General features: G+C 47.6%; 1 protein-coding gene across 2 annotated transcripts in view; it reads right to left on the bottom strand.

Annotated features, from left to right (window-relative positions):
* The window catches only part of Ube4b (ubiquitination factor E4B), a 101,981-nt gene that overhangs the window by 55,377 nt on the left and 23,572 nt on the right, over nucleotides 1–23,032 (bottom strand). For both annotated transcript variants that reach the window (XM_013153923.3, XM_005004372.4), the window contains exons 2-3: nucleotides 16,319–16,505; nucleotides 3,133–3,268 (exon numbers count right to left, since the gene is read on the bottom strand). In XM_013153923.3, coding sequence (XP_013009377.1) covers nucleotides 3,133–3,268; nucleotides 16,319–16,505 — 323 coding nt within the window. The remainder of the gene's footprint in view (nucleotides 1–3,132; nucleotides 3,269–16,318; nucleotides 16,506–23,032) is intronic.

The following is a 23,032-nucleotide window of genomic DNA, read 5'->3' as shown; positions in this document are numbered from 1 at the left end:
GCGCCTGTGCCATGTCTGTCACATCTGTGTGATGTCTACTTTGGGTGCTCACTTCTGTCCGTCAGCTGGCCTGTCTGCGGTCCATCTGAAACTGCCCAGTCAGAGCCTCCTCTTTCTACCCCAGAGCTGGCCGTCCCGGCCTCTCCTCTCCTCCTCCACACGGCAGATCGGCAGCTTGGCCAGCTCCTGCCTAGTTCTGCTGGTGTCCTGCCCAGAACTTTCCTGTCCTCAGAGATCAAAGGCAGGACAGATGACATCATGATGTTCCTGAGTCCTTTTCTCTGTGTATGTTCATGCCTTCTTCAAGGACTTTCAAGAAATTTCACTTTCAGGGGCGTCTGCCTTGCAAGTGTGTGGTTGTGAGTTCAATCCCCAGTACCGATAAAAAAAAAATTTTTTTTTTTCACTTTCTCCATGAAAACCTTGTCTTCCTCTGCTAAATGTATTCTTGGGTATCAGTTTTTAATGAAAATGGAGGTATTCCCCCCGCCTTTCTTGCAGTACTGGGAAGTACTGGCAAACCAAGGGCCTTCACACTGCCCTACATCCCCAGCCTTACTGACTGACTGACTGATACCAGTGTCTTGCTAAATCCAAAATGATGCAGGCCGTGCTCAGAGGGTTGGGACTTCAGGTGTGCGCCACCATACCCGCTGATAGCATTTTAAAAACAAAATTTTCTAAAGTTGTTGTAGCACCTAATAATATAACTGATTTTTAAATACAGAGAGTTCAGCTCTTGTAAGCAAGGTCTACTTACCCATAAAGTATATGACATACACAAATGAGACTTTATCTCCAACAGTGACTGTTTCCAGTCTTTTCATAGTCTCACTGAACTGGCAAGGCCCACAGCTTGGACAGAGGCAGAAATATCAGTATTCCTGGTTCTAATTACTAAAACAAAAATTTTTTTTTTTTTTGTTAAACCTTTTTGAGACAGGGTCTTGCTATACAGCTCAGGCTGACCTTGAGCTCCCTTTGACTTTGTAGCCAGACTGGTCCCAAATTTGCAATGATCCTCCTGCCTCAGCTTCCCAAGTGCTGGGATTACAGGCATGTGCCACTGCACCCCGCTTCTACTTACTAATTTTACAGAGACTCATTCTAACCACTAAATGTGAGAGTGCTGGAGTTTTGGGTCTCACAGCCCTTCAGGGAGCCAGAATAAGACATCAACACTGTTCTAACACACACACTCCAGGGGCTTTGGGGTTTGGCTCTGTTAGGGTCACTCTCTGGCTTGCACTAAGTCTGACAGGAGGGAAGCAGCCACTGCAGCTCTGGTCTCCCCGGCTGCAGCACACAGCCAAAAGGTTACTGGGATGGAGTGTGAACCAGGTGGGCACCGGCTTGCCTGCCACTGTCACTTCCACTCAAGTCTGTGGGACATAGCCAGGTCCGTGGTCCCTGTCCAGCACAAATGGAGGCTGGGAGAGGTAGGGAGCTCGCGGACATCTGGTGAGCCCCATCCCTGCAGTGCTGTGGTTTCCTTTGCCTTTTATCTTCCGTGGTACTGGAGATGAAACCCAGGACCTGACACCCTTCACAGAGCTTGCGACACACTTAGCTCCACCCTGGCAGCTTCTCCCTCCATCTGCTGAGACTGTCCTCATGGATCAGCTCGGGGTTCTCTCACGCTCACAGGATATTTTCCTTACTACACAACCCGGTGGGGGCCATACAGATGTCCTAATGCTAACGTGCACGCGTGCTCCTGCTCTAAGCTCACCCTTATCACGGCATACCCCACGACTTTTAGGGGAACTTGTAACTGGAACAAACGTGCAGAAACATGCATAGGAAGGTGTGTGGCTGAATACACTGCAGCAAGGAAACATACAACTTAACCAGCACTGGGGTCAGAAACGGAACATTGAAAGAAAGAAAGAGAGAGAGAGAGAGAAATGAAACATTATCATACACCCTAAAAACCCCCTAACCCTTTTTAATGGTTTGCACGCTGACTCCAGTGTTGACATCTATTTATATATTTGCAGGTATTTGATTTGTCAATATCTTCATTTAGCTAAAAATAGTTTGTGGGTATGATTAAAACATAATTTTTCCTTTGATATTAGTCTTGTCTGACTTTAGTATTAAGGTCACATTAGCCCCACAAATTGAGTTCAATGTTTTCTATGCTTTTAATTATCTGGGGGGGGGGGGATGTGTAAATTGGAAAAGAGATTTTTAAATACTGACAATGTTATTTCCTGGGTTTTGATTATTTGGCTTCTCTTTCTTGCTGAGGCAATTTTGGGGAGAATGATGTCTTCCTAGAACTCTGATTTACTCCCCAGGATTTTAAATTTACAGGTATTGTGCATATTCATATTTTTCACATGACTCTCGGCTTCAATAACAAGCAGTCCTGGGCGTAGGCAGTGTTGTAGATGCAGCAGATCCTGCTGCTGTGCAAAAGAGACTGAGAGAACCGCAGCCTTACAGAGCTCACGTCCTGCGGAGGGACGGGGTAATAAATCCCCACCACGGTCCAACAGCAACACACGTGATATATAAACGAGAACTGCTACGAGCAAATGAAACCAAGAAGGTCAGAGAAAGGCCACAAACAACGCACGCCCTTTCCATTTAAGTGGAAATTTGTAAATTTTTCCCAAGTAGTCATTTCCTTGTGCTAACTTCAAAAAAGAAAGCAGATCCTCTCTCTGAAACCTTGCAAACTTTGTTAACTCAGTGATCAGTGAAACTGCGAGAAAATGTTTAGGGACAGACGTATGTTTGCTCATTTTGTAGTTACAAAATAAAGACACTGGAAAGATTTTAAAAACCCACAAGCACCATTATTTCATAAAAGACATATCTGTTTTGTTTTGAGACAGGGTATCACTATACAGCCCAAACTGGTCTCAAACTTGTGGGGATGGGATCCTCTTACCTCAGCCTCTTGAGTGCTGGGATTACTGTGCTTGGCTATTTCATAAAAGACATTTACTAACAAAACATACATAAAGAACATTTCAGAGCAATATGAGGCCCTTCAAGCCTAAGAATGTGGCTGTAGCTTGCTGCAGACTGGCGTAGGTCTCAGGCGTGCGTTTTGGACTACTGGGTAGAGACCACAGCGAGCAGATCCTTTCCTTTCTACAGGGCGCTGGCTTATCTTACCTCTTCTCACAGGAGACGCCGTCGATATCCATGCTCTGGGAGCGCGACAGAGACTGAGACTGCGTCTCTAGGCTGTTGGAGGGTGAGCTGCTCAGAGAGCTGACCCCCTCACTGCTCTGGCTCCGGTGCGCGACTCCTAGACAGAGGGCAGAATGGTGAGGCCCGGGATGGTGACAAAGCCGTGGCAGCGATGCCACTGTGACACCCACAACACAGGAAGTGCCCATGCATGAAGCTCAAGGCTGAAGCCATGTTAAAATCATAACAGGAGGAAAAAGCGTATTTGTTGTCCTGTGAGGCAGTAACAGTGACATCTGATGCCTAAAGGTGACCACTCCTCGGCTCTCTTTCCCCAGTTCAAACTCTGGTCCCTGATGCAAATCAGTGGCCCCATAATCTACAACCACCTTCGACACACACCCAAAATGACATGCACTAATAAACAGGGGTGTAATTAGCCACAAAAAGGTGGTGGTGGTAGAATCCAGATGGGGTACACAGAGGTATTCATCACAATATGCTTCCAACCTTGCCACACATTCGATATTTTCATAATAAAATGTTGACAGGTGCAAACAATCTCAAGTAAGCAATCTCCTTTAATAGGTTTCAATTTATTGGTTGAAGATTTGGGGAAAAATAATAAATCAACATTGTCCTTGCTCTTGTAGGGCTTATGGTAAGCTCCAAGATTTAGCTATTACAAGCTATTCTGCTATAAACATGGGTATGTATGATCACTGCAGCAGGAGATCTGTGACTCTTTGGGGAAGTTATCTAAGGGTCAGGTATAACTGGGTTCCAATTTTAATTTTTTGATAAATTTCCATAGTAATCGCCATGGTGGTTACACTGGTTTACATTTCACCAGCAATACAGAAGGGCCCTCTGCCCTGTATCCTCGCCAGCATTTGCTACTACTTGATTTCTTGATAATGGTTGCTCTAGGAAAGTTTGTCTTGGTTCAAGCTTTCTGAGGGTGCAGTCCACGCTTTTTTCTGGGTCAGTGGTGAACAGAGCACTATGAGTGAGCTGCTGGCACAATGAAACCTTACTGCCTGGCACCTAGGAAGCAACAGGAGACAGAGGGAGAGTCAAGAGCCCTAACACTCCTTCAGGGGTATGTCCCAGGGACCACCACTTCTTTCCCCTAAAGGTTGCTCCACTTCCCAAGAGTACCACAGGGTGGCATCTAAGTCACCAGCACACAGCCTTAGGGTCACCTCAGATCTCACTCTAAGATGGTCTGAAAGGAAACGTGCATATACATAGACTGAGTTCCCAAACAACAGTCGCCACTCTCCCTAACCCCACTCCACTCCCAATAACTGTACAGACTGCATTTTACAATTAAGTATTGAGGTGCAAATTTACCAAGTACAATAGGGGTTTGGGGTCACTTGATAAATGTATGTTTACAGCCCCAAATGAATACCATTAGTGAACTCTGAGACTTAAGATATTTAAATTCTGAGTACCTCGGTTTGTCTACCTATGCAATGATGGAACCAAAGGAGAAATATCTCTATACCCTTCCAGTTCTATTAAAGTTAAACATTATGCATACAACTATTTTTTTTATTTTTTTTTTTTGGTCTTTTTCGTTTTTATCGGTACCAGGGATCGAACTCGCGACTGCCTGCTTGCAAGGCAGGCGCTTATGCCGCTGAGCTAAATCCCCAGCCCCTTACAACTATTTTTTTTTAAACTAGGCTGTCTATAACAAAAATCTAAACATTGAGCCAAGCGTGGTGATACATGCCTGTAATCCCAGTACTCAGGGGATAGGAGGCTTGTCCAGGAGTTCAAGGCCAGCCTGGACTACATAGCAAAACCTTGTCTTATTAAAAAAAGAAAAAGAAAGACTAAATATTGACCTAGCATGGTGGCACACACCTGTAATCCCAGCATTCAGGAGGCTGAGGCAGAAGGACTGCTGTGATTTGGAGGCCAGCCTGGGCTAGCTATGCTCTACTTCCTTGCCTCTAAGTCTTTTAAATAAATTTGTTTGCACCTCTCCCAGAAAAACACACGGGGCCTTCCCCTAAAATTCACTTGCCTTAAACTCCAATCAGGAGACTGGGGAAAGATGACCGGGCTACTCCCGCATGCCCCAGGCAATGCGGCCTCCCTCCTGCACACTGACTACACTGGCAATTAGGTAAAAGAGAAATGGAAGGTAGTTTCTCTTTTCCCCACTCCAAAATGCTCATTCTACAAAGATAACAAGACAAATGCACAGAAAGCTAAGGGCAATTTCTGTGGCACAACTCTACAGGTCATGGGCCTTCTATGGAGAGGACAATGACTGGCCAGGATTACAGAAGATGCTCTGAAAATCAGGTCATCAGGTGACATCAGGTGACAGAAGAGGGTGGGGCCCAGTCACAGAGGACCCTGAAAGCCTGGCACTTTAGCCAGAAACGTAGCCAGCGCCACTGTGGAGCAGGTGAGATGACAGGCCTTGGCTCTCCTGAGCTGCTGCTCCCGAGGACCAGGGATGAGTGTCACAGAAACTGCCTGGCAGGCAGTCCTCCCGCACTCTAGCTACACTTAGAAACACGAGCAAGGGCGAGAAAGCAGCACTGTGATACACACAGCTCCTGACCTCCATGCAGGCCAGCAGCGAGCAAGCACCGGTACCAGATCCAGGCATGGGATACAGCCGGGCACGCAGCAGGGGCTGCGGGCGGCAGCAAGGGAGGGGAGACGACTCTGACACCCAGCAGGCCCCACCTGTGGCTGGTCAGACCAGACACAAAGTAACCTGCAGGCCGGCACTCTCACAGCACCCTTTGGCAGCCACAGGCCCTTCGGGCGAGAGAGTAGCCAGGCTGGCGAGGATGCACTGCCCCTGCCCCTCAGGAAAGTAAATGCACGTGGGAGAGCAAAGGCCTTCGGCAGCAGTGGGATCCCCACTGCTCAGTAGTCTTTTCAAGACGCCGCTGCAGGCCCGGGTTTGGAGTTTTTGCCTGCGCCTCTGCTTCCAGCGCCTCTAGCCAGATTTAGAGGGTGCTGCTGGGGAGCAAACGTAGGGCCTCCATGTGTTAGGCAGTCACCCTACACCTGAACCACACCCAGCCCCCTCTTCAGTTTTATTTTGAGACAGTCTTTCTCAGTTGCCTCAGTTTGCAGTTCTTCTGCCTCAGCCTCCTGAGTGGTTTGGACTGGCCAGCTCATTTCCTGCTCTCCCTGCATGATGTACCCAGCCCCAGGCAGCTCTTAGCTCACCCAAGCCTCCCTCTCCTACGCTGTGGATCACGCAGAGGACAGAGGAAGAAAAGGACTTTAACACAGCAATCAACGACAGAACCAAAGTTTATTATTTCACCGTCAATCAAAGCATTCCTAGCCACAGATAATGTACAATAAAAGAATGGTTTTGATTTAATTCAAATTCCTAACAAGCAATAAACGTGTTCATTAGGCTCAAATCGAGAGCTGGATGTGGTGGTACCTGCCAGCAATCCCAGCACTCCGAGAGTGCCGAAGTAGGATGATGGATCACAGGTTCAGATCCAGCCAGGGTAACTCAGCAACTCAGCAGGGCCCAGTCTCAGAACTTTTAAAGGCCTGAAGCAGTAGCTCAGTGCTAAATGCTCTGGTTTCAATTTCCAGTACCTCGATTGATCAACCAACCAATCAATCAGTGGGGGCACAGAGATGGAGCCCGGTACGAAGGCCCTGCGTTTAGTTCCCAGGACAGAGCAGGAGGAGGAAAATAAGATGACTGCTGTCCCAACCCCCTTCTTGCCCCAGGACTTATGCACCTGGTTTCCTCCTGGTGTGAACTTGGCCTCACTGGTTCCCACTTGGCTCTGCTCCTCGCTTAATTCAGGTCTCTGCTCAAGAGGTCCCCTCCTTGGGCCTCCAGCACCTACCTTTAAAGCCCACTGCTCTCTTGGGGGCAGTGAGTGCCCCCTGACAGGGCGATGGGCTTTTGGTAGGTTGTTTGGTCTCACCAAAATGTAAGCCACGTGGCCTAGGACAGGAACTAACATGAGAGGATTTAAAGGAATATTAAATGAAGACGGCATAAATGATGGCATTTAGTAAATCACTGATAACAGCCAACATATGGAACACATAAAATGTAACACTCAAAGTTAGAGGACTACAAATAACGATTATACTGGGATATGAAAGGATTTTCCTATTTTCAAAAGAATCTTGTTTTGTTATTTATTTATTTTGGGGACACTGGGGATCGAACTCACAACCTTGTGCTTACCAGGCAAGCACTTGAGCCACTGCACTAAATTCCCAGCCCTCCTGTTTCTTTCTTTAATATGCAATGATTTATCATGGCCACCATTCAGGACAGCAGATGACTGATGCTTACTCCTCTCACTGATTTCAAATTTTGTACCTTTGGCCCCTGTCTTTCTTCCCATCCGCCTCCCTACCTGGGGTACGCGCCATTCCCTCCCATGAGTACCTTGTCAGCTCCCGCCTGTAAATGAGATGGTGCAGAATCTGTTTTTCTGAGCCTAGCTTATGTCCCTGAGCACTGCACCCTCCAGGTACATCTGCCACTGGGCACCTGGATCACACCATCATTTGCTCATCTGATAACAGACACTGAGCTTGTTTCCCACTGGAGCCACGTGTGTGGTGCTGACTGCGGTTCCTCTGCGGATAAACCCAGATGTGCAAGTGCTGAATCACATGGAATCTATTTTAGTTTTCTAAGTGTATTATTCACTTGCGTGCTGGGACAAAATTCCTGAAGCCCTCCCCCGCCCTGCACCAACTGAAAGGAGGGAAGGTTTACTTTGGCTCAGTTTCAGAGGGTTCAGTCCACAGTGACTGGCTCCGAGGTAGACTCCGCGCAGCGGAACTGTGGGGCGGTAGACCACCACTCACCATGGTAGGAGGACGCGGAGAGAGGGGAGGAGCCGGAGAAGGAGATGAACCCTCCAAAGACCCCAGGTGATGCACATCCTCCACCTGGGTCCCTCTTGCATGGATGAATTCATCAGTGACCACAGCACTCCTATGATCCAATCACCTTCCAAACACTAGAGACCTGGGGTCTCTTACACACCAAGAAACCTCCGTAACATTACTGTGTGCCTTCCACAATGGCTGTATTCATTCACATCCTCGGCAAGGGGGACTTTTCATCTCTTTTGTCTGTACATAAGGCATTTAATTCTACCTCTTATGTTTTAAACAGAAACACAGTAATTGGAGAATAGCCTCATAGTTTAAAGTACCATCCTATGTCATCTCTTGCCATCCTGAAGTTGGTACAGGATCCAAACCACACTGCAATAGCAGATGAGTTCAAAAGTGAAATATTTAGCCAAGTTAAGCAAGATATAAGATTAATAAAAGAGGTGCTAAGCACCCCTCAAGCAGGCACAGACGGAAGAAGGGAGGAACTCACACAAAGGAGAGAACCATTTGATGAAGAATATAAAGAAAATATAGAATACATGAAGCAGATTCAGAGAGATTACCAGGAAATTAAAAACTCTCCGATGGCAAAACTGCTTGAAAGAAACTAAGGATAGATTATCCAAACTGGAGGGCAGGGACTGGGGATTTAGCTCAGCGGCATAAGCACCTGCCTTGCAAGCAGGCAGTTTTGAATTCAATCCCTGGTACCGATTTAAAAAAAAAAAAAAAAAAAAATCCCACCAAACTGGAGGGCAGTTTTGCAATGTGGGAATATGAAAGGAAAAACTTACTAAAAACAACAAGGAAACAATCAGTAACAATACAAAGGCTAGAAGACGACAAGAGGATCTACAACTTGAGAATAAAGAATGTGAATGAAGAAGCAGGGTTGTAAAGGAACAACAAAAGCTATTCACAGAAATAATTAAGGAAAACTTCCCAAACATAGGAAAAGGAAATGATATTCTGATGTATGAGGCATACAGAACTCCAGCCACCTACAACCAAAACAGAGCTACACCCAGGCATATAATAATCAAGATCCCAGAAATTCAATATAAGAACAGAATATTAAAAGCTGTTAGAGACAAGAAACAGATAACCTATAAAGGAAAGCCCAGCAGAATAATGGCAGACTTCTCGACACAAATCATCGAGTCAAGAAGAGCCTGGAGCGAAATATTCCAAGCCCTGAAAGAAAATAACCTCCAACACAGATTTGATATGCCCTGCTAAACTGTCTCTAGAAATTAATGGATAAACAAAATGCTTCCAAGACAAACAGGAACTTGGGAAATTCTCAACCATCAATCCGACTTACAGAGTATATTGCAGGGCATTCTAGAGAGACAGAAAAGTACTAGGATTCCAGGAACAGTGGCAGAGAAGCCTCAATGAATGGAGCAGAAAACAGAATGAAGATGATAAGCAGACAACTGATGGCAAAAAAAGAGCATAAGGGGCTGGGGATTTAGCTCAGCAGCATAAGCGCCTGCCTTGCAAGCAGGCAGTCGCGAGTTCGATCCCTGGTACCGATAAAAACGAAAAAGACCAAAAAAAAAAAAAAAAAAAAAAAAAGAGCATAACAGAAATGAGGCAGAGAAGGTTGGTTATAATCTCTAATATAGATGGCCTTGATACACTAAATTAAAAAAAAAAAGAACCACATGTGGAGTAGATCAGGAGGCAGGGACCACCAAGATGCTATTTATAGGAAATATAGTTAACATGAAAAAGAGTACATGGACTGAAAATCAAATATGAGAAAACAATGCTCTATGTGACAGAGAACCAGAGAGTAACAGGGGCAACTAGACCAGTATTTGTGGATAGGCTGGAAAGACCGGCATTAATAGGTAAAGGAATACAATTGAGATCAAGTCCAGGAGAGAGAATTTTCGGAACCACTTAAGTAAATAGCAGATCCCACCCCCCTCCCCCCAATTTAAAAACAAGGGTCTTGGTCAGACCTAAAAATGCAGTGTACCCTGGGGAAGTGAAAGGAGAGGGAGAGTCTTAAAAAAGATGGGAGAAGATGTTGTTAATAGTGTACCAGGATTTAAAACCCACATTACTCGCACCACTCTGCTTAGATAGATTTTATTATGTCCCAGTTTGTCTACTTGCATTAGATTTGAGGACACAGGTATCGCAAAAACATCAGGATATAGCACAGTAATCATCTTTAATTTCCTATTATCTTAATCTGGAGCCCTATATGACTTATACTGTTTTATCATGACTGATCTTGGTTAAATCTGGTTTATCGATGTTTGGTATTGACAGATTTTATTCAAAACTGATATGATTGACAGTATCAAGTCTGAGAGTATAGGCAACTACACTGAAGATGACAAGACTCTACGATACACATTCTGGTTTGATAACTGCCTGCTGTTGAAGTTTTATACTATATACAAAAGTTGTGTTTTTATTAATACTGTTATGTACTGATATATTTAATTATACTATGTCTGATGATATGGCAAATTCTATTGAAGATAACAAGAGACAACACAGGAACTATGGCAGAACTCCTTGTACAATGGTCTTATATGTCTTTTTCGTTTCATGTGTTTATAGGAATATGTTTTGTTTTGTCTTGCTTTGTTTTGCTTCTCTCTCTAATATAGAAAGGATAGAAATACATGTTAAGACTCATGCATGTGGGGTCTGGGGGTTTAGCTCAGTGGCATAAGCGCCTGCCTTGCAAGCAGGCAGTTGTGAGTTCGATCCCCGGTACCAATAAAAAGGAAAAGGACAAAAAAAAAAAAAAAAAAAAAGATTCATGCATGTGTAGAATCTATAAACAGTTTATGAGAACTGATCCTATGACACATGAGGAAATGAACAGATATTTTGAAGAAAAAGAGACACTAAAGTACCCAGTGCTGATCCTGGAATGTCATAATGTGAAACCCAGCAACAGTATTATTCTTTGTTCAGAGTGATACTAGACTGCTTGGGTTTGTTCAATCTCAACATAATTGAAGATATAGATAACTGCATGTATGTTTAAGTGTATAGGATTGACAACCATATTACTAAGTTTTTGTTGGATAGTTTAACAGAACTGGTTGCAGTCTGTTTGAATCCCCATATTATACACTCCACTTTAGTATCTTGAATAACTATTTATAAGAGGACAATCTGTAATCATCAATTAGTGATTTCTTACTGTTTATTTTTTTTTTTTCCTGTTTTGTTTAGTCTTTCTTTAAATTTAAAAAAAAAAAAGAAGAAGAAGAAGATATAGCCTAGTGGCGAGGTCCAAGAGGTGCCATAGCTCAGCTTCGGGCCCGGGCTCTTCCGTCTGAAAGTCGCTCACCATATTTGGGTTGTTCACCTCTCCTTCTGGAGTTGCACTCCAGGGTCTTCTTGTCTCCAATAAAGAACCGAACAAAGTGAGCACAAAGAAGTGGCAAGGTGTGTTTGAAAACGTGAAAGTGAAGACTGAGAAAGAAACGGGCTCTGCAGAGTGAGCCTGCAGGGGGAAAGGCAAGGTAACAAACAGGGCACTCGAGGAGACAGCGCAGTGCGGGCTACGGCAAGGAAAGCCTTGCTAGCCCAAGGCAGAATCTTCCATCTGATCAACAGCCGTGGGAAACCTGCCTTTACAGACAGAAGAAAAGAAACCGCAACAGCCCAAGGTCCTGAACCTGAGGAAAGTTCCATGCGAGGCTGTTGGCTCAGGACACCAGCGCCCGGCTCTTCGCCGTCTGTGCCCCTGCCACCCAGTGAGGCCTGAGGCCCCTCACAAGACTGCCCCATCTCGGCCCCGTCGGTCTTGTTCTGACCCTGCAGGGTAAGCAGGGTCGGGCCTGGTTTGCACCTGGACAGGAACAGCCTGCCTGGTCCCAGAGCAGCAGTCTCTCCTCCCACTGGCCCCACACCTGACTTCTGGGAGGCCAGAGCCCAAGCGCAAGTGATCATCTCCCTTGTGGTAGCTGCGTCTAACATGCAGTGACAGTGTCACTTTGAAATCCATTTAACACCCTCGCCCACGTGTTGGGGCCATCTTCTTGTGGCCCCATTTTAGCAAGACTCAGTAAATCCTGTGTCAGGTGCTGGAGAAGGTACAGGCGATGGACAGTGGACAAAATGGGCACCAGTCATTCCCAAATGGAGCTCATCTTACTACATGTGCCCAGCAACTAGCAGGCAGCTAGAAGAGACGGTGTCAGCCGGAGCGCAGCACTCGGAAGAGGCAGTGTGGCGCAAACCAGCAGAGGAGTGTTGAGCTTCTTAAAAAGCCTGGTGGCCTTCTAACCTAGGCCCTCGCACTGGAAGCAAAATGGCAAACGGAGAGGGCTGGGAGCAGAGGGAAGCAGCGCAGTTCCCCTGGTGGCGACATGAAGAGCAGCAGAGGCACCTTGTGGGGTGGGCACGGGGACCACCACAAACAGCCTCGGGCTCTCATCCTGAAGGGAGGAGAGGGGAGCCGAGCCCCCGGCGGGCCCTGAGCACAGCACTGATCCTGATGCGGCCTGCCTAGTGGAGCAGGGCTTTGTTTTTGCTTCTTTTATTTAATGTGGAAATTTGTTTTTCCGATCTGCCAGACCACAGCTAATGACATCCACCTGTCTGTGATTAGGAATAAGGGCGACCATGTGACAGACACACTCGGACCTCCAAGAACTCAGCGCTCCAAACAGTGCCTGTCTTTCTGTTGTCTGTGACAATGGAATGAGGCGTTGCTGTTGACAACGGCGTGTTTGTGCGTTAGTGAGAACCCTGTGGCAGGAGAGACCCTGGCAGTTACACAGGCAAGAGATGCCTGTGCCCAGGGAGCAGCAGTGCGGCGAGGTCAGAAGAGGTGGAGAGGATCTGGTCTGGCTGGAGTGTTGATGGATGGGAGCCAAGCACACACCCTAAACCTAACCTCCCACCTGTTCTGGAAGCAGTTGTACTGTGATGCAGTAATGTGTTTATCTATGCGCTGTCAAAGGCTGCCCTTGTGCAGTGGGGCAGATGCACAGTTGTGACCTCATGACATGCAAAGCCAGAAACACACACTGACCCTGTGGCCCTTTCCAGGGACACTGCCTTCCCGCAGCTGACACATGAGACAAAGAGAAGGGGTAACATTTCAGGCTGAAGCTGCTAAAAGATGATGGCCTGCACTTCCTGAGACCATTTCCTGAAGAAGGTAAGGGGCGGGGACACTCGCAAATCTGGCTGTGGGTGTGCTCTGCCGGTGCTCATTAGCCACACATGTGGAGCAGTCAAGTAGGTCCCCGGGATAGGACTCTGAGGGTGAAGAACAGGCCTGGGCTGGACACAGAAACTTTAGCAATCATCAAATTAGAAGCAGCAATTAAAGCCAGGAAGGCAGATGAAATCAGTAAAAGAACAAAAACAGGTGAAGAGAACAAGATCTGAAATACTGAACTCTGCTACCACACATTTCCCAAGTCAGGAAGATGAAAAGGAGCCACCACAAGACCTGAGCGGAGCAGAGATGGGAGCAGGGTGTCCTCCAAACCAAAAGACAAGTGTTTCAAGGGGAAGGCAGGAGCCACATCCGATGAGGTGACAGATCTGATGGAACAGCAGGACAGTGACTCAGAGAACAGCCTCCCCTACCTGCAGCAGGATCAGCAGGGGCACCAGGACAGCAGCAGGACCTGGGAGTCCTCCAGAATCCCATCAGAGAGGGGTAAGGGGATGGAGGCTGACAGGGGACCCGAGGCCACCACAGGAGCAGCAGCTGCACAGATCCAGCCTGTGACAAAAGCCACCTGAGACAGAAAACCTGGAGAGACAGGACAGGGACCACTGGAAGCAGGACACTGGGCGGTGAGAAGACAGAGGCCCAAGGCCAGGGACAGCTGAGGCGGGAACTGTGCAGGAAGGTGGGCGAAGACCCCAGGCCTGGGCAGGCGCCCCTGGCCTGTGTCTGCATGATGACACAGGAAGACTGAAAGCATGTGGGGAATGAGGCGCCACCCTTGGAGGATGCGGCAGAAAACCAACAGTGGAGAGGGAACACGCTCAGGAAGCCCGCACGGCTGGCTGCCCACTTGAAGGGCACTCTGGAGCTGGTGGTCAGAGACACCCTGGTTCTGGGTCCTCCTCTAGCTCTGTTCCAGTGCAACAGACAGAGGCCAGGCTGGAAAGGGAATTTAACCAGAACCATGGTTTAGCCATCAAGACAAGTGCTGAGGAGCTGGGGGTTTAGCTCAGCAGCATAAGCGCCTGCCTTGAAAGCAGGCAGTCGTGAGTTCGATCCCCGGTACCGATAAAAAGGAAAAAGACAAAAAAAAAAAAAAAAAGACAAGTGCTGAAAGGGCTCTCTGGACAAATTCTGAACCTGCAAGTGCAGACGTGGCCTGACCTTAGTGAGGCAAACACCGCAGGCTTAGAACTCGTGCCAAGAACAAGGGAAAATCACCAGGGGAATTCTGAACCATTCAGTCCACGAAAGGACCATCACAGCGTCTCAAAGATGCACAGTTCAGAGGCTCAAGACTGACTGATGCTTAGGGCTGAACTTCCCTCTTCTACAGTTAACAGAACACCATCATCATCATGCATGAAGGAACAGAAATTTCAAATACTTTGTTAACTTGTGTTTTTTTTTTTTTTTATTTTTGAGACAGCATCTCATTATGTAGTCCAGGCTGCCCTTAGACTCCTGTAGATCCTCCTGCCTCAGCCTCCCAAGTGCTGGGATTATACGTATGTGTGACCATACCATTTCTAACTGCAAGTACTTTTGACAAATGTAGATCAAGAAGACAATGGTAGGGGGCTGGGGATTTAGCTCAGCGGCATAAGTACCTGCCTTGCAAGCAGGCAGTCATGAGTTTGATCCCCAGTACCGGTAAAAACGAAAAAGACAAAAAAAAAAAGAAGACAATGGTAGGTAATTCAGCAGCACAGCACCTGCCTGGCAAGCACAAGGTCAAAAAAAAAAAAAAAAAAAAAAAAAAAAAGAAAGAAAATGGAGAAAAAAGAATCAAGTTATATTATATACAGATACAAATTCTCTACGATGAAAATGATCATTATATAAATCTGAAATGTACCAATAAAATCCACAGGTGGGGAGGCATTTTGAAAACTGACTACACCACAGCAAATTAAATAACTGTGGAACTAACAGACACATATCAAGTAGAATTGATGATCCCCACAGGCCTCTTAACATCTATTTTTTCATAACTTAAATAATCCAAAAATAGTAATTGTAGTATTACAATGGCATTTGCTATGCTTGATACAAAAGTTCACATACAAAAATATTTTCAAATATACAAAAAGAAAAACTAACAAATAAACAACATGAGTCAGTACCATTTCTCAACAGTTAAGAGCCCTGCCAGGGAATAGAGGCACTCAGGAGGCCGAGGCAAGAAGATCACTACGAGTTCGAGACCAGCCTGGGCTACAAAGTGAGTTGAAACCAGCCTGAACCACAGCTTGAGACCCTGTCTCAAAAAAAAAAAAAAAAAAAAAAAGCCCTGGATACCAAGCAGGAACTTAGGTAGTCTTCTTTTTTTCTATTTTTTGGGGGGTGGGAGGGAATCAAACTCACGACATCACACTTACCAGGCAGGCACTGTGCTGCTAAGCTGTATCCCTGGCTCATTTACTTTAACTAAATACAACTTTACTAAAACTAAGCAGAATATTATAATCTACCTCTGGGGATGGTAGCGCTCACCTGTGACCTCAGCTGAGGCAGGAGGATCACCATGGAGTTCAAGGCTACCCTGAACTGTATAGTAAGACCCTGTCTCAAAACAAAACAAAACACCAGAACCAGGAGAATTATAAGCTGTCACATCAGGTGAACACATGCTGGGGAAGGGCCTAGCCAATGGGTACCACTTCAGTCCCAGGTCGGCTTCTACCTTGACAACTTCTACCCAAACATTCACTGCGATGTAGCATTAAGAGAAGGGATCTGTGATTAGAAGGCTGTCACCAGACCAGCACTGCAGCCTCGAGTGTTCAGGTGATTTTATTTGAAGGGCTAGGACTGGGGCTCAGGGTCAGTACCTGTGCTTGGCATGGACCAGGCCCTTCAGGACCACTAAAAACCCATTAGAAAGGAGAGCAAGAAAGAAGAGTACCCCCTAAATTCATGAAACCAGCAGAATCAAATTCACTGTTTATCATCTTGCCCTCGGACTTAGCACCTAAGAGACCAAGCGCCTGATTTAAAAAAAAAAAAAAAAAAAAAAAAAAGTAGAGAGAAGAAAAATGGTGAGTTTCAATAGATCTTTGGCAAAACAAATAGACAAGAACAACACACCCAGAGAATGTGGCTTACCTGCAGCACCTATCGGGGAAGTAGCTGGGGTCATGTTGTGGACATTGAGGCCGAGATTCTGCGAGGGGCCTGGGGCTGACGCTGCGATCGGGGCCCCTGGAGGGTTCTCCCTCTGGGGCGAGGTAAGCGGGGTGGTGGGCTGGGAGGTCTGTCCACCGGCAAGTCGTGCCAGGCGCCTCCGGCGAATCTGCAATGGGAGAGGAAAATGGGCATCCCGTGACCAAGAGGACCAGCCACAGCCAAGAGCGACATATGCACTGGGTCACAAACCACCAAACCTCACCAGCGCAGAAACCACACACACTGCAGAGAAAGTACCCATCTTCGAGAAAAACTCAGCAAAGCAATATTCTTACAAGGTACCAGCTCGCTATTTAACTCCATCCCTGAACTGGCTTATCATGGTTTTCTTTGTTTTGTTTTGTCTTTTTGATGCAGGGCATCACTACACAGTTCAGAGTGGCTTAGAACTCACTTTGTAGCCAAAGCTGGCCTTGAACTTGCAGCAATCCTCCTGCCTCAGCCTCCTGAGCGCTGGGATCACAGGTGTGTGCTACCACACCCAGCTCCACTGTGGCTCATGCACTGTCCCTTGCATGAGTATTATGAATCGCCAATATGCATACCACCCTTCTAAACATACTGAAGTCTGCTGTTATTTTAATAACATGACATCACATGGTCATCTAATTGGACAGAACAGTCAAGTCAGTGAGGGAAAAAAACACAAGTTACTCCTTAGTGATGTCTAACAAGTAAAAAAAAAAAAAAAAAAAAAAAAAGTTACAGCACGACACAAATTTTACCAGAAGTTTCAGGAGCAAAATGATCAGGTTATTTTTACCTGGTTGGAACGAAAGTACAGCCTGGTGCTTCTTCCTTGGAATATCATGGAGCTACCAAGCCATTACAAACACGTGTCCCAAAATCCCAGAGGGTCACCCATGTGTCCCTCACACTTTCCGAGCAGTTAATTCCCAACTGGCTGGCACCTGCTGCTCAGGTAGCAAGGACAGAGCAGGCTGCTCCTCTCCTTCCAACAGAAGTAAGGAGAAGGAAAGGCTGCCTTGTGACAAATCCTAACTGGACAGAGTTGTCTGACGAGACCTGTCTGCCGCACCCCTGTCTCCACTGAGATGCAGCCTGCAGCAAACTCCCATGGCCCTGCAGACGTCTGCATGGGTCAGCCCTGAAAAATGTTGGACCTCGTTGCTTTTCTGCTTTTGTGGCACTTCTCACTTCCTGGCTCAGCCTCACGAAGACCCACTGAGGCAGGCATTTGCACTGTGCCCATTTCGCCTATGAGCAAAGCAGGCAAGAAGGGCCAGCTGCTGGGGAGAGGCGCAACTGCCACCTACTCATCTCTCCACACCCTCGGCCCAGGGATCCCCAGGGGCCTCCGTTCCAGGAGGGCTATGGCCACAACTACTTTCACAAAACTACTAAGACCATGGGCCTCTGCCGTCTGCCCTCGCGTTCTCCGGCAGATGTCCACCGGAGTTCTCCAGATGTAACTGTGCAACAGACTAAGAAAAAGCTACTGTGAGGACCCAGCTGTCTTCCAAAGACTCACAAAAACAGTGTCATGGTTCTCACTAAATTCACTGCAGGATGTGCAGTTACTTTCCTTGAAAAATATGGATATAAACCAGGCACAGTGGTGCATGACTGTGATCCCGACACCCTGGGAGGCTACGGCAAGAGGGTTACAAATTCAAGCCCCGTGTGGGCAATTTAGTGATGTGGCTATAGACCCTGTCTCAAATAAATACACTCACATACAAAAGCAAGTCAGGCCTGGTGGTACACACCTGCAGTACCAGCACTTGGGAGGCTGATGCAGGAGCACTTCAAGTTCAAGACCCTGTCTCAAACCAACTAAACAAACCAAAAAGAGTTGGTAAATTTTATAATGTATTTTATCCCAATTTTTAAAAATAAAAATAAGGGGCTGGAGATACAGCTCAGCAGCACAAACACCTATCTGGCAAGCATAAGGTCCTGAGTTGGATTCCTGTCACCAAAAGGAAAAATTAGTTAAGTTTCAGATTCAGTTATGATAGTCCACTGCCAAAGCAGATGCCAATAAAAGCAACTGGAAAGGTAAATGGGAAGAAGGGTCCCCAAAAGTTACAGTGTAAACAGGTAAGCTACTTAGCAGGCACCTGAGAAGGACCTGAGACTCAATCACTGTAAAATCTCTGCTCCCTGGAATACCCACCAGCAGGGACTTTCTGTTTTGCATTTGGTAACCAAGGAAGTCCTTAAGGAAACACAGTTACCCAGAAGATTCCCTTAGAATCACTGTGGGCTCAAAGTACAGTGCAGCATGAAATGTAACACAGGACTCCCGGGCTGCACCCTAACCTGGGGTTACAGGAAACTGTACTCAAACAGAAGCCTCAGAGCAAACACATGGACTGCTCAGGTTGTTTTTTGGTTTTTGTTTTTATTGCCCAGAAGTGTTCACAATCTGTTTCTTTTCTCTCCCACCAATGGAAAAGTAATTTTTCCAACACCTGAAATAGCTCTGAAATCAGATGACGGCGTCACTGTCACCACCCCAGGACTCCTGACAGCCGAGTCAGGCAAAGATGGCATGTGTGGTTAGACAGGGCACAGCCCTGGAGGAGTCAGGGCAGAGGATGAGAACACACCACAGTTGTGGCCGGAGGCCAGCTGCTGACGGCCAGGTCTCACTCAAGATAGAGAATGAATGCCGAGGCGCCTGCCTCCCCAGGGTAAGATGATTGGGACCACCTGGTCCAGTAAAGGCTCCCTAGACATCAGTTACCCAGGTGGATGACCAGGACCTCCTGATCCACTCCTTCCTAAAAATGCCCTGGCTCTTTCCTTGTATGTGTACTAGCAATCTGCTTCCCCAAGCAGTTATACTGGTGATCTTAGCAGCTCCTCACAGCTTTGCCCCACCTCGTACCCACCTTGTGATTTTGCTCTAGGGAACTTCCCGTGTAAAGTGGGATCCCCGCCTGTCTCTCAGGAGTCTCTCAATAAATTTTTCCTACTTTTGACCTCTGTTCCTTAAATTTCATTCTGCAATTCTGGGAGACACAGACTTGGCCTCTCTGATATCTAGCAGGCTGTGTTACATTTACTGCAACTATGTCACCAGGGAGGGGGACACACACAATTTGCTAGGAATCTGTCATGCAGGGATTCCAGCACTTTGGTGAGAATCCTTGGGAACAGCAGGAACATAAATCATTCCCATGGACCCCAAAGCATCTTGGGACAAGGTTGGAGGTGCTCAGTCAGATGTGGTTGGCAACAGCCCTGAACCAGCCTCCAAATCAAAAGTAGCACACACAAAAAAAAGTAGCACAAAAGGACATCCCAGAACTCCTTACAACTCTAGCAAGGTCCTAGGCAATTCATTGTGCTGATATTTTCCTTATTCACTTAATGCAAATATCTTTAATCCACAATTTCAAAAATCTAAGCACCGAGTCAGAGTCTAAAAGCAAGCATGTCACCATGGTTTCCCCTACAGCCCACAGCAATCACCATGATTCTTTAAAACCCAATCACCTGTGCACACACTCCAAGCCCTGCAGCTGCCTGAGGCCTCAGAATGAAACTGAACCCTGCCCAGACCCAAAGAGTCCCTCGCCTGAGGCCACAAGCACTGTCCCAGGCACTCAGCTCAGCCAGCTTCCTCTGCTGCTGTGAGGAGTCAACCCCACCCCGGGAGGCCTGCAGGAGCACCAGGCCTGGCCAGCCCTCATCACATTTTGTGACTCCTTTTGGCACCTCACCTAGGCGGTTGCCTTTGTTTTCAAAGGATGCATGTTGATCTTGCAGTGGCTACTATCAGGCGGGATTCTACATACATGTAAACGGTGGTGACACACATCTCCAGCTCCCAAGGGCGAGAATGAAAACTGCTATTTGCCCTGTTGTCTCTAACCCTCAACAGTCAGGTGCGGCCCTACACCACACACGATCTTCCCCGCAAAACCCAGGGTACCCGGCAACCTCTGCTAGGGATACATGGGCCACTGGCAGAGGGAAAAGGGTGGCAAGCTCCACCCCATGCTTTCTGTCCAGTCACTGGTCATATGGGTCCCAGGGCCCAAGTCCCTGCGCGGCCAGGGAGACGGGACCCCGTGGGCAGCGGGCCCTGCTCCTGGGCATGGGTGGCCCTGCTGCAAGCAGCCTGTGGCTGACACCTCCTGTCCTATCACTACTCGGTGTCCCCTCGCCTGCCTTCTATGGGTCTGGGCTCACTTGAGGCCTCTGCGGCCCCCGCCCCAGTTTTACTTGACAGCTCTCCATACACAGCCGCAGCTCAGCCCTAACCAACGTGTACGTGTGTGTGCTTATACATCTTGTTGCGGCTTAGACCTAAAGTGTCCCTGAAGTCTCCAGGGCAGAGGTAAGGCCTAACAGAAGGGACGCCACCCAGGCAGGGTCACCGAAGTCCCATTCCCCACTTCTCTTGCTTCCCTCCGGCCCTCCCTGCCTGCAGCTGGAAGCTCCTGGCCAAATCCCCGACAGGGAACCTCTGCTGCTCTCAACTGTGGCTGTCGGCTATTCTGTCCCAGTGACAGGAGAGTGACAGGGACATAGGGACATACATACATTCACACACGGGCAGAAACAAAGAGGATTGGGGGGGGGGGTTACAGCTGATGAATGTAGGCCGCTCACCCGAACCCTGCAGACCGGCACAGGTCGCTGTCACAATCGGCTGCAGGAAACGACGACCTGCCAGGTCCTTCCCCAGCCACACTCAGCTGCATATGGCAGGTGGCAGGCAGGACAAGCCATGCTGCGCAGGGTACAGTAGAAAGGACACACACAGCATCACCACGGCGCTGTGGTGGACAGAGGCAGCCCAGCAGCACTAACCCTTGACCTGGCCCACTTTCCTCCCAGGACAGAGGGTATAGCTTGGGAAGGGAGGGCTGTGCAGATCCACTCGATCTGGACCCAGCCAGACGCAGGCAGGAGAGACAAGCCGGGGCAAGCCTGCGGCAAGCTGGGACTGCCACCCACAGGCACTGACTTTGTTCAGGGAGGCCAGGAGGAGGTTCCCCGGGATGTAAGCAAGGGAGAACTGGGTCAACTGATCTTTTAGAACAAACAGTCCACCTGGGTACATACCTGTAATCCCAGCATTTGGAAGGCTGAGGCAGGAGGATTGCCATGAGGTTTTTTGTTTTGTTTTGGTTTTTGCAGTTCAGGCTGGCCTTGAGCTCACTTTGTAGTCTAGGCTGGTCTTGAACTCGAAACAATCCTTCTGCCTCAGCCTCCCGAGTGCTGCAATTACAGGCATGAGCCACCACGCCCGGCAGATTGCCATAAGTTTGAGGCCAGCCTGGGATACACAATGAGTTCAGGGCCAGCCTGAATCACAGAGTGAGACCCTTTCTCGCAAAAAAAAAAGAAAAGAAAAGAAAAGAAAAGAAAAGAAAACATAAACACTATCTGGTGTGCAGGAAGTGGACTGAGGGGACAATAGCTCAGCAGTGAGGATGTGGAAGGGGCAATTCTGGGGAGACTGATGCGTGTCATCAAGACAATCCTATCTCCTCTAAAGGTGGAAAGTGAGATTCGTATATCCTAGATTTTGGATCTAGATAGCTAGATGAAAGGTAAATTTCCCTACAACAGAGAATACAGCACATCTTTAAAAGAGAAAATGGCCAGGCACAGTGCTCATCCTTGTAGTCCCAGCTACTTGGGAAGCTGAGGCAAGAAGATCACTTGAACCTGCAAGTTTGTGGTCAGCCTAGGGAATACAGCAAGATTCCATCTCAAAAAAAAATGATAAAGCACTGTGATAGCACGTAGGATATGCCCCAGAGGCAGCTTACATTTGCTTTACTCATTGCTAATGTTTTCCTATTCTAGAAGACATTTAAACGATTAATGAAGAACACAGTAAATGTATACAGGTAAATTAGGACTGAAGCAGAATAATAGAAAAAATAAAGGCAGAAGATGTGGTGTGAGGCAGACATTGCTTGACCACCCCAGGAGATGCCAGCAGGTGGTAAGACCCAATTCAGGGAGAGGAATTTCAGAGTGACACAGACGAGGGGACCCAAGCATCGCCTCTGCTCACTGTGGCTCAGCTTAAAAGGAGATTTTAGAAGGCCTGGGACCTGAGTTCAAACCCAGGGAACTATGAAGGGCAGCGGGGCTCCTAAGATTCCAGGAGGTCCCCACCCCAGACGCGAGTAGAAGCCTTTCTCAGAAGACAGGGCTGGGACCCCTTCACTGGGCACCCCAGGTCTTGTACCGCCCACTGAGCCCTCTATGGCTGGGTAACATCTCAAGTGCTTCCTAGGTTTTGAGAAAAGTTCTTCTTAAGTTGCTGGGGTTGGCTTTAAGCTCATGACCCTGCTGCCTCAGCCTCCTGAAAACTGGAGTTTCTGCAGGGAGCGTTAGTGATCGTGTGTGTGCAGGCGGAGCCCTAGCACCTTGTGGCTGCGGCCTGGTGGTGATTGCAGGCAGGTATGGGCAGCAGTGAGAGGACTTCTTTACGTGCAGCCGCACACAATCTATCTCCACACAACTTTGTGTGTGACAGGGGTGGGGTGCGTCACAACCCAGACCACGTGTGTCACAACCCATCCATGGCTGCGCCCCTGGCCTCTGCTCCTTGCTCTCAGTGTCCCCTGCATCTCACTGCCATGGGGAGGATTCGCACACTGTGCTTTCTCCTTGGGCCCCATGGGCACACAG

The sequence above is a fragment of the Cavia porcellus genome, unplaced genomic scaffold (genome assembly GCF_034190915.1).
Source record: "Cavia porcellus strain 051 isolate PalLab524CR breed Dunkin Hartley unplaced genomic scaffold, mCavPor4.1 scaffold_25, whole genome shotgun sequence".
Taxonomy (NCBI): Eukaryota; Metazoa; Chordata; class Mammalia; order Rodentia; family Caviidae; genus Cavia; species Cavia porcellus.
Note: the sequence above shows the minus strand (reverse complement) of the source record. Positions and strands in the feature narration are given on the sequence as shown.